This window comes from Rosa chinensis, chromosome 1 (genome assembly GCF_002994745.2).
Source record: "Rosa chinensis cultivar Old Blush chromosome 1, RchiOBHm-V2, whole genome shotgun sequence".
Lineage (NCBI taxonomy): Eukaryota > Viridiplantae > Streptophyta > Magnoliopsida > Rosales > Rosaceae > Rosa > Rosa chinensis.
This window is the reverse complement of record NC_037088.1, coordinates 59577003-59589690: the sequence shown is the minus strand read 5'-3', so window position 1 is coordinate 59589690 and position 12688 is coordinate 59577003. Positions and strand designations below refer to the sequence as shown.

Sequence of the window (12688 nt, the reverse complement as noted above, 5' to 3'; positions counted from 1 at the left end):
AATTTCATTGTGACAACCCAAAAATCGTCGCAAAAACTTGGCAAATACGAGGAAATTTCGTAAGTATTGGAAGAAACCGCCTTACCGGAAAAATTCCTTCAGAGGTTGGCTCATTGATGAAGCTTATGCATCTTAATTTTGAGGTAGATAATCTGATAGGAGGCATCCCACCTTCCATGGGAAATGTTTCATCAATCACTATACTTTCCCTGGCAGAGAACAATTTGGTGGGCAGCGTTCCAGAGGTGCTAGGCCGATTGAGAAGCTTATCATTCTTTGTAATTGGTCTCAATAATCTCTCTGGTTTGATCCCTCCCTCCCTTTTTAACAAATCATCTATGAACGCCTTCTCACTTTCATTTAATAAATTTAAGGGCAGTATTCCACGCCTAAACATGCCTAATCTCCAAATACTGTACCTAGCTGGAAATGAATTCTTTGGACAAATCCCAGCTTCACTTTCCAATGCTTCTCAGCTTCAAGCGCTTGATTTTGGAGAAAATAATTTTGTTGGCCAACTTCCCGTATGTTTTGGAAATTTTCCAAATCTCCAGAGGCTCAGATTAACTAAGAATAATCTAGGAAGTAATTCATCAAATGATTTGGGATTTATAAAATTCTTGACAAATTGCAGCAATCTGGAGACTATTTCTTTGAGTGTTAACAACTTTGGAGGTGTTTTACCCGATTCTGTAGCCAATCTCTCAACCCAACTGACTCAACTCTACCTTGGGGGCAATCAAATAGCGCGAACAATTCCTGAAACATTAGGAAATCTGAACAATTTAATATCCCTGGGCTTGGGAGAAAACTTGTTCACAGGTACCATTCCAGCTTCTATTGGGAAGTTACAAAAGCTGCAAATGTTACATTTATATTCCAATAGATTATCAGGCCGGATCCCATCTTCCTTAGGGAACCTCACCCAATTGTTTCAACTCGGTATGTTTGAAAATGAATTAGAAGGAAGCATTCCTCCAAATATTGGTGACTGCAAAAATCTGCAAATGATGGATATATCACACAATAAGCTTAGTGGAGATATACCATCACAGGTCATTGGTCTGTCCTCCTTCTCTCTCTTGCTCAACTTATCGCAAAACTCGCTTACTGGCATTCTGCCTGTGGAAGTGGGTAAGCTGAAGAATATCAATATACTGGACATCTTTGATAATTATTTAACCGGAGGGATTCCAAAAATTATTGGAGGCTGTCTGAGCCTTGGATTTCTTTACCTACAAGGGAACCACTTTCAAGGAATCATACCTTCTTCTTTGTTAGCTTTGAGAGGTCTTCAGTATCTAGATCTTTCACGAAACAACTTGTCAGGACATATTCCAAAAGACCTACAGAGGCTTCCATTCTTGAAATATTTGAACCTTTCGTCCAATAATCTGGAGGGTGAGGCACCAAAAGGAGGAGTTTTTCAAAATACAAGTGCAATATCATTGAATGGAAATAGCAAACTTTGTGGTGGTGTTTCGGAATTGCAGCTACCAGCATGCCCCGTCAAAGTCCCAAAGCAGAGAAAGTTGCACGACTTCAAACTAAAGTTCACAATTTCTTTAGTTGCTAGATGCTCTCTTCTGTTTGCAGTGATCATAGCTCTTTATTGGAGGAGAAAAACTCAAAAGACTAAACCGCTATCTCCAGTGTCATCAATCAAATTCCTTCCAAAGGTTTCATACCAGACACTTCATCAACCTACTAGCGGATTCTCTCTGAGTAATCAAATTGGATCAGGAGGTTTTGGTTCTGTATACAAAGGGATTATTGATCAAGAAGAAAACAATGTTGTTGCCATAAAGGTCCTCAACCTTCAAGAGAAAGGAGCTTCCAAGAGTTTCGTGGCAGAATGCAATGCACTGAGAAATATTCGGCACAGGAACCTTGTGAAGATCTTAACATGTTGCTCCAGCACAGATTACAATGGTAATGACTTCAAAGCTCTAGTTTTTGAGAATATGTCAAATGGAAGTCTGGAGGAGTGGCTGCATAAAGAAAACCAATCAAGGAGTTTGAACCTTCTTCAAAGACTGAATATTGCTGTTGATGTGGCTTCTGCATTGTGTTATCTTCATGACCATTGTGAACCACAAATCATTCACTGCGACATTAAGCCGAGCAACGTTCTTCTTGATGATGAAATGGTTGCTCGTGTTGGAGATTTTGGGTTAGCAAGACTCATCTCAACGACAATGGACTCCTCTCAAATTCAAAGTAGCACAGTTGGGTTAAAGGGAACAATTGGCTATGCTGCTCCAGGTAATAATCTTCCACTACTTTATAATTTCTTAAATTTTTATCTACATGTTTATTGAAGATAATAGAAATATAGACAGAAGAATAGAGAAATAGAAGCATGGTAGCTTATACTCAATATGACACAGTGGGAATGACAACCAACATAAATTTTAAGCCCTATCAATGACTAAATACAAGTTGGCAAGCAAGATAAGATACGTCATCTCAAAGATTGTAATATTAATGCAAGACATAAATGATGTTTTTTGTAAAGAGAGTAAAGATATGGATGACGAAGTTCATCTCACTTTCTGTCTCAACCCAAAATTAGAATCCATTTGTATAATACATTCATCCATTAATAATCATTGATGATGAAAAAGTTTTCATACTAGTCTGATCAACAAAGAAACTTTCCATACTGCATAAGTTAGGTTCCAAATTGTACAAGGAAAACTAATATATATACTTGATTGTTTTGTGAGTCAGAGTATGCGAGTGGTGTTGAGCCATCAAGACAAGGGGATGTATATAGTTATGGGGTGCTCCTGTTGCAAATGTTCACAGGAAGAAGACCGATCGACGAAATGTTTAAAGAGGATTTGAACCTCCATAACTTTGTCAAGATGACCATACCAAAAAGAGTGATGGAGATTGTAGATTATACTCTTCTTGCCACTTTAAAAGATAGAGCACCTGCAACATCACAAAATGTAGTGAACTACATCAGTGGTTACAATAATGAAATCGAAGCAGTTGAAGAAAACATTGACAATGAGAATTTAAGCAAGATGAACACTTATGTGTGGAAGTGCATACTTCCAACCCTTAAGATTGGACTTGCATGCTCGGAAGAATCACCAAGGAATAGAATGTCTATGGAGGAGGTCCACATGAAGCTACACCATATAAAAGATGCTTGCACTGGTGTTGACATCTGTCAAGAAAGGCCAGGAAGAAGCTGAACAATAGGTGTTGTTATTTTCTTCTTTATGTTGTGTGCAACAAAACGATATTTTTTTCCGCTCTTTTTCATTTCTTATTTATTTATTTATTATTCCTTACTTCTTTATAATTGTATAATCATGTTTTTGTGTAAAAATACTTACACAGTATGACATGGAAAACGAGGTGTCAATATTATGTGAATTATACTATTGACGAAGACGTCTAAAGGCAGAATGATAGCCTGAAAGTTTGGAAGAAATAAGTTGTAGCTATTAATAACTAAGCGCTTGATTTTGATCTTTACGTTGTGAGTTTCTTATTTTATATTTAGACTTCCCCTAAGATCCAATGGAGACTAGTAATGTTGTATCTTAATTATGTGTAATAAGTGATGTAACCGAATTGAGTTTGTGAGAATTATCATAAGACAAAGGAGTCCAATTCATAGCTATAATTTTGTTTTGTTTTGTGTAAATGGAAACTAACAAGTCTAGGAGTACCTTTCATTGGCATTAGTGAAAAATCGTTACTTCCGACTCAACCCGACACCTTTTCTTGTAAAGAACATTTCTTCAAACACCTTACCTTCATCTAATTAAGTCAGCCACCCACATTTTCTACAAAATTGAATAATGTAGCATTAAATAAAGAGTCATTGTGAGAAAAAAAAAAAAAAAGATTAGTATAATCACTGAAATGTCAAGTTCTAGTTTACAGTAGTACTAGAATATGGTAGGATTGACTGTGTTCACCTTCTACTCTATTATGGTGCTCGAGCTAAACTTAACAGGTCAGAAACAAAGAACTTGCTTAGAGCCATTGTATAATCACCAAGTTGTGAGAGCCCAGCCTAACAATGGAGCTTCATGTACCTTGCTTATGTCCATTTTGGTTCAGATGCTTTCATGTGATCACACTTCTTCTTATGAACTCCTTCTTTCCTGCTAGTGTCGCAAACTCGCAAATGATACAGATCGTGTGGCTTAACTCGGATTCAAAGAACCCATAGCCACTGATCTACATGACTTCTTAAAACCATTAGATGAATCTTTTCAATTGGCATGGAATTACTTGCGGCAAAAAGAATCAAATAGTAGTAGCCTTGAATCTACAAGGCCATGATTTGAATGACACTATATCACCTTTCATGAAGCCTCTCCTTTCTTAGGTACATCAACCTTCAAATCACCAACCTCTCTTGCAACATTCCACACCAAGTTTATCACTTGTCCTGAATGCGATATATCAATGTCAGTGAGAACAAATTGGAGGGGGAGATTCCGGTTAACTTGACCTACTGCTCTAAAGTGAGCATCCTCAACTTCCAAACCATCGATCTAAAGGGAAAAATTCTAAATGAGCTTGGCTCATTGTTGAAGCTAATAATCAGGCTTGATTTGACAGGAGGCATCCCAAGCTTCTTGGGAAACTTGCATGAGGCCAAGAAGAGCTTAAGAATTGGTGGTCCATTTACTACTTAATTCCTGTTATTAACAAAGACTTTATTTATTTATTTACTTTTTAACAAGTAAGGTGTGAATCTCCTCAAGGTAGATTCAAGTGAGGAGAAATCTCCTTAAGGAGGATCCAAGTGAGGTAAAATCTCCTCAAGACAGATCCAAGTGAGTTGAAATTCTCTCAAGGAAAATCTTAGTGAGTGATATTAATCTCTTCAAGGAGGTGAAATCCTCTCAAGACAGATTAAAGTGAGGTGAAATCTTCTCAAGATCGACGTATCGAAGTGAGGTGAAATCTCTTCAAGGTAGATCGAAGTGAGGTGGAATCTCCCCAAAGCGGATCCAAATTAAATGAGGTGAAATCCCTTCAAGCCAGATCAAAGTGAGGTGAAATCTTCTCAAAAAGTATAGAAGTGAGGTGAAATCTCCTCAAGATATATAGATCGAAGTGAGGTGGAATCTCCTCAAAGCGGATCCCAATGAGGTGAAATCCCCTCAACGTGGATCTAGATGAAATAAAATCATAAACTTATAGGCTCTAATTAAGAGACAAGCCAAAAGAGAGATGGCCCAATCTCTATTCAGGGAGTTTTGAGAAAATCAGATCTTTTAAATGTGAAATCTTCTCGAGATGGATCTGGATGAGGCATAACCAGGCAACAGAATTAGTCAACTAGGTTGAATCAGTAGCAGCTAGCAAGCGGGAAGCACACCCCTATGTTGTCCTGAGAATGGTGCAGTGGATCCACTTACGCATTTACAAATGACTTGCGAACTTTGCACACCCCTATGTGCATTAGTCGAGATATCTGCTCAAACTCGCCTACAAATACTTAGTAAGGTAAACATTTGAAGTAAGCAATCAATCTCATATACACTTATTACAACTCAAATTATCACCAACTTAGACATCGGAATATTTTTTACAGGAATCCCTTTTTTCAAACTTTATTTGTCAAATACCAATTTGTTGTAGAGAAACTGAAATTGAGAGGAAATTGCTATATATTCTCATTGATAATAGAGGTCTCTTTATATAGAGGATTACAATGTATAGAATCTCAATCATACAAGGAAAGTAATCGTACATTGAATAGGAATCTAGATCCTTTTAATTTAACCCTATTACCACTAGGTCAAGTAACCTAGAGTTTGGGCCAAACACAAATTAGGGTTTACTTAAACACTCCCCCTTGTGTTGCCCAAACGCGGTGCTTCTCTCGTTGCCTCTTTAAAAACCTAGCCGAGTAACAAAAACCCAGTGAGACAAAAATAACCTCGGTCGAAGGGGAAAAAGAGCACAACACACCCTTCACGTTTCGAGGTGAACATGTAGACATCTCCCCCTGATGTCTGCGTCTCCCCCTGATGACTACGATAATGGGAGTTCAGATAATTTCTGCAAGCCAATTCTTACCACATGTTTCTCGAACGTGTATTTGGGCAATGGCTTAGTAAACAAGTCTGCTACATTATCCTCAGATCGAACCTAGTTCACTTTGGTATTTGAGGAGAGTCTGTTGTTGCTGATTATGCTTGGTGTTGTTGTTGATTATACTTGGTGTTGTCGCTTTTGATGTAGCCTTGCTTCATTTGTTCAAAACGAACAACATTATCCTAAATGCTAGTAGGTTCATCTTGTGGTAGACTTCAAATCACAATTTTTCGAACATGCGTGATTATGGATCCAATCCATAAACATTCACGAACCACTTCGTGAAGAGCAATAATCTCTGCATGGTTCGAAGATATAGAGACTACGGTATGTTTTGTAGACCTCCAAGATATCACGGTCTTTTCAAATGGTGAACACTTAACCAGTTTGGGAGTGACCTTTGTGTGGGTCAGAGAGGTACCCAACATCAGCAAAACCTTCCAAAACACTTATATCCTTTTGGGATGGGGATAGAGAACGCAGGCCAGCATTCGCGGCATTTCTGGTGTGTGATGGGTCTGAATCCATCTTCTCTTTGTAGGGATAGAACAAGCTCATATCAATCGTACATCTCAAGTACTGAAAGATATCTTTTACACCAATTAAAATGGCGTCACGTTGGCGCAGAGCTATACCTTAGCTAACAAGTTCACTGCAAACGAGATGTCCGGTCTTGTGTATTGAGCTAAGTACAATAATGCGCCTATTGTACTCAAGTAAGGCACTTCTGCCTCTAGCACATCTTCGTCATCATCCTTCAGACGAAGAGGATCCTTTTCAGGATCAAGACTACGGACGATCATGGGGGTGCTTGAAGGTTTGACCTTGTGAAAATGCCTAAGCATCTATCGACACGATGCTCAAGTTCCAAACTAAGACATAATCGTGTGCTCCCATAATCCTTAATCTCAAAATCGGATTTCAAGTGTTCAGCGGTTTCCCTTAACTCTTTAAGGGCTTCTAATGAAGACATGTCCAATATGAACTGCGATGGAATCCAAAACTTGTTATGGAAACGCGTGGGCATATCCCTTCCCAATCAAGTAGTCATTTTAGCGAGCGTTTCAACCTCTCTGTAAATGCGCTCCGTGGTCTAGAGCCACTTGACTTGGGTAAATGAAGTTCACCATGAACCTTTATGTATATTCCGTATCTAGATTCCCATAGAGATACGTAGTAATCACATTTGTAAGCTGCATGATCAGTTATTCGGAAACTACCAAACTGACAGGGTAGTGAAGTGCAATGACATCTAATACGAGAGAATATGTCTCATCGTAGTCGATTTCAGGGTGTTTTATGAGAAGCCTTGCGCTATAAGGCGACATTACCATATCTTTTTCTCACTACGTTTTCTAACGAAGACCCATTAGTCAACATGTTTTATGTTAGGAGGTGTTGGCATCACTAGCTCGAAAACCTTCCTCTTCGTTAGAGAATCCATCTTAACCTGGATTACATCTTTCCATTTAAGCCAAATCTCTCTACGTTGGCATTCATTCATCAACGGAGCGTGGTCGATATCATCTGACTCAACAAACTCATGCGCAACGAAATGCGCAACTATATCATCAATTATGATGAAGTTTCTATCCCACGTCTCAAGTACACTAGTGTAATTTTTATAGAGCTCTATATTATCAGGAATAGGTTCTGACGTTGAGGCGTCCCCAATGATAACCCTAACCCGGAAGATTCTCATGAGACGGATTTTGAGTCTTGATGATCAAAGGATTGGAATGTGCCAAAGTGTCATTCGAACGTACGGGCCTACCACGCATCCTAGCTGGGGCCATGGCCTGTAACGCCAGAGTGCCACTCTCTTTGGCATTGGCGCCATGCCTACCTCCGTGTAGGGTGGCGCTACGTCCCCTCGTATGGACGTCCTTCCTTGCAGACATGTTCGCAGCATATTTGTGTGATCTCGTCATTTTAACAGGGATCAAGATGAGACATAGTGGGGACATGCCACTACAATTCTTGTCGTTCTTGCAGAACATCCGTGTTCTTATCTCTCCCTAACGACGGGAAGACTGTCTCATCAAAGTGACAACCCGAAAATCTAGTTGTAATGAGATCGCATTGCAAGGGCATTAAGTGGCGGACGATTGTTGGAGTTTTAAATCCAACGTAGTTGCCATTCATCTATAAGGACCTGTCATAGAGCGCTGTGGCGACGCAATTGGCACATAAATGGCACACTCAAATATGCATAAGTACGATACTTGTACCCAATCACTAGTTGTAACGCAGAGGTAGATTGAGTGGCTGTTGGTCGTTGACGAATGAGCATAGCTGCATGCGATATTGCATCACCCTAAGCGGATGTATGGAGATTGGTGCGCATTACCAATGTTCAGACTACCATCGTAGTCATTTCTGAGAGACCATTTGGGTGTGTCATTGAAATATGATGTCCAACATCAGTCCCATTACAATAACCATCGAAAGTCTTCGATGCAAACTCTCTAGCATAGTCAAATTCGATTGACTGAATAGGATGATCCAATGTAATAACCCGAAACTTAGTATCACTGTAGAACATTCTAAGATACCTTCAACTTAGAAATAATCCAAGTATCTTCTAAGCATTTTTTTTTCTGTTTAGAAACCGATGATACATGTCATTTTGGTACTAGTTATTAAGAAAGCATTAATGTTCCTTACTTATTAAGTAGATGTGTATCTATGTGTATATCTATATGTATATGTATACACAATTCAAATGCCAATACATCTAGAAGAGCTAATCTGATTTTTTTTTTTCCAACCATAGCTTTATAGGAAATTTCCAAGCCATTGTAAGTGCTTTGTGAACTTCCAACCCACTTTTGACTTACAAGTGTTAATTGATTTTTTTTTAATGCATTTTTCTAGCCTATATAAACATATGATCTGATCATATTTCCTACAAGCCTTAAGATCAAGTGCAAAACTGATTTGGAAGCCTTAGTTGTAGAGAAAACTCACCTCACTAATCCTTCATCATTTTTCTCTTAAGAAGCTCCCTTTGTTTTTCTCAAAGAAGTCCAAGCTTGAATCCAAGACCAAAACATTCACTCCATCTCTGAGTTTCTTAAGTAAGTACATGAATACATTCCTATATTCTTTTGCCTTTAAGATTTATCAAAGTGCATAACCAATGATAAAATGGAAAAGAATCTGTTTTGCTGCAGTCATATATTTTCGTGTTTGATAAAAGTTAATCTTGTCAAAACTAATTATATTTTCAGTTTCTTCATGAAAAATCCTTCAGTTTGGGCTTTTGAATCACTAAAAAAGGTTAAGAAATGAAGAAGTTATGGCTAATCAAAGTTTTCAACTTTCAAACTCGCTGGAAATCTCATACAGCTATCACAACTTCAAAAATTCATATCTCTCTCATTTCTTAACCATTTTCTACAAACTTTATATCAATTTGAAGCTTAGAACCTCTACTTTTATTCTGGAAATTTTGAGAAGTATTGGTGAAATATGAAGTACGTAAAGACTTAGACATCAAAGGTTAATATTAAGAAAATCGGTTTCTGCGCTGTTCTGGTATTTTACCATTTATGGACTATATCACTCTGATCTGGACTATATGACTTATTCCGTTGAATTCCTTATGAAAAATCCTATGACTTGGTGTCCTCACTTGACTATTTCGGACATGAATTGAACAAGTTATAAAAACAGAAAGTTGACGGTACTTGGTATATCATTTTGATTGACGAATGGATACTTTGGACTAAGATTTCCAATACTATGGAAAAATGACTACTGACTCTTTGACTACTAACTATTATTCTCTTACTACTTTTAATTTTCAGTACCTTTATTTTATCGCACATTTACTTTCAAGTTTAATTTGCAATACTTTTATTTTATCGCACATTTACTTTCAAGTTTAATTTGCAGTACCTTTATTTTATCGCACATTTACTTTCAAGTTTAATTTGCAGTACCTTTATTTTATTGCAAAATTACTTTCAAGTTTTGAGTATATATATATATATATATAATTTCAGTTATATTTATGTAAGCTTGTTTATATGCTTTGTTATTATTTATGTAGCTGTTTTATTTACTACTTAAAGCTTACTATGCTTTATTGACGTAATTATATCTGGAGATGTGAAATTGGGTGATTAGTACTACCCCGTGCTTAAGTGAATTACTGGTAAAAGTGTGTTGTGTTATGAGAAGTTAGCCTTGGGCCCTAGTCCCTACAGATAGTGCACTATTATACTCTTAGGAAGGTTGCTTACTTTGAGTATACATACTTTGGTAGTGTCCTTAGTATGCTGATGGCTGTCCCATGCTTTGGTATAGTACGTTGGACCCTAGCATGTGGATTTATGATTTGTTACCAGTCAACCTAGTTTTCCCGTGTTTTGGGTATAGTACGTTGGACCCTAACACGTGGATTTATGATTTGTTACCAGTTAATCCGAAAATTCACTAAAAAGAGAAGTGTACTTATATTATTTTGATCAAATATCTGTCTGCAATATATATATTATCAACATGTTATGGTGCTAAGTGAAAAGAGAATCAAGCGTGTATTGCTTAAAGTTTATTTCACATATTAATGCTGCAATATTTGTTGGTTTGATAAGAAGATGTGACTATGTGATTTATTACCAAACCATTCACACGAATGAATATATTTGTATATATGTGTGTGTATGTATTGTGTGTATACATATACATATTTAAGAAATCGTGTGAACATATAGATGGTTCTCGGTACATTTTTACTTGGTTGTTCAGTTTTGATTTCTTATAAGACACACTAGTATAAGAATGTAAGCTGTACTTACTGGGTCTGTGTTACTCATGATGCTACACCTTCATGTTTTCAGGTAACGAGTAGATGCATGGGGAAAAATGGGATGAACCTACTAAATAAAAGAAAGTTTTTCCTACTGCTATTTCAAGAGTTTGAGTACTGTAATATGTTTTGCTAAACTTTGGTATTGTATAAATAATGATTTCGTTTCCTAATAAAAGTACTATTCAGATATATCTCTACATAGTCTTTTACTTTCTTTCAATTTTTTTTAAAAGGAAGTAGTTTTATTTATTTCGACTCACGTCACAAATTCATGAGCCATATTTCAATACAATATTGGCCTTAAATTTGGGGGCGTGACATCCAAGGAGTGAGCCCGGTGTCATATGATGTTTGCTAGGAGTGTAGCATAAGTAGCATTACAAGTGGACAATGGCACAACAAGTGACCAGCATGTTTGCGTATCAACCAACATCATGAGATATTTAAATGTCCGCAAGTTGGTTGAACTAGTCCACAGAATCCCCACGGATTCTATGTAAGAACAGAATAAGTATTTTCATATCTTTGCATAGGACGGTCTCAGTCCTAATTTCCCTAAGGAACAGGCTTTGTAAACGAGCGAGTGGCTTTAGAAGCAACCAATGAGGATTTTGGTTGGGCTTGAGTGTTTGAAACTCCATTTGAAGCAAGTTGGTGATTGCAGCATCACCTGAGGCGCCATCACTATGATGAACGCTATCCATGGTGTCATGGATAGGGACTGTGCCAGCCCTAGGCTGATGGTGGACTGAGGCGATGCCCTAGGCAGCAGCGTCAGTCACACTTAATATAAAAATCAACTTTTGATTCATGCTTCATTTTGCTCGAGAGATAGAATGTCCATGTAAAGTCTTTAGTAGACGGATCATCATATCATGACCAAGATGACCTATCCTATCGTGATAAAACCAACATGTGTCTAAATCCAAGAGACATTCTCTCATAACTTTATTGGATTTAATAGCTCGAATAGTGACATAGAGTCCACTAGAGAGATACATAAACTTCTCTAAGATGCGCATTTGTTCGCAATCATTAGAAACATTGCAAAGGAACTCATTTATGTTCTCTATATGCTTTTTCGTATGGAATCATTTGGCTATTTATAAGTGCAATTTGCCCTAGGAGCATAGAGAGTTTTTGCGACAATAACCAAGGTGCCTTTTGGCAAGGGGAACTTGGGCTATTCTATGTCCTTGAATTAATAATGATGACCCAGCCATCGTAGTCACAAAGTAATATGCTCAGAATCAAAATTGAGTCATAATGAAAAGAACTCGAAATTTTATTCATAAGCCAACTGAGTACATCATTGTCTCTTTGACCAAAGAAAATCTAATCCAAAATGCTAGCTAATGCAAAACAATGGTAGTCGTCTAACTTCTTTCGGTAGTTCCAAAATAAATGTGACCAGGTGAGTAAAGAGATGTCGGTGGAGCAAGGCTCGCTTAAGAACCACTAATCTCATAACCTTCCTAGACATCACACTTACTTTGAGGTGAGTCTACTTTGAAGAAAGACTAAACCATCGGCACTTACTACAAAAATATATGGCAATTGCCTATTTCATCTCTTGGAAAATAGAAAGACTTAAACAGAATTGGTGATCATAAATCCCAGCCATATTTGTAGTCTTCAACCCTTCACTCTAGATCATCTTCTTGATCTTCTTATTCCACATAGTGAGCTTCTCTTGCTTCACAATATGCTTTGTAAGCGGTGACAATTTATCCACAAGCTCTACAAATGTGTGCCCAATGACCAGATACTCCACATCGAGAACAT

At 37.6% G+C, this 12688-nt stretch overlaps 1 protein-coding gene and 1 long non-coding RNA gene across 2 annotated transcripts; both read left to right on the top strand.

Annotated features, from left to right (window-relative positions):
- The first annotated feature begins 395 nt into the window (after window positions 1–395).
- Window positions 396–3209, top strand: LOC112171049 (putative receptor-like protein kinase At3g47110). The gene is made up of 2 exons (XM_024308294.1): window positions 396–2265; window positions 2812–3209. The coding sequence occupies exons 1-2, from the start codon at window positions 396–398 to the stop codon at window positions 3207–3209; spliced, it is 2268 nt and encodes a 755-aa protein (XP_024164062.1).
- A 5801-nt stretch (window positions 3210–9010) lies between these two features.
- LOC121050321 lies at window positions 9011–11092 on the top strand. Its single transcript, XR_005802674.1, has 2 exons — window positions 9011–9164; window positions 10932–11092. It is a non-coding gene; the product is annotated as an uncharacterized LOC121050321 (long non-coding RNA).
- The last annotated feature ends 1596 nt before the right edge of the window (window positions 11093–12688 follow it).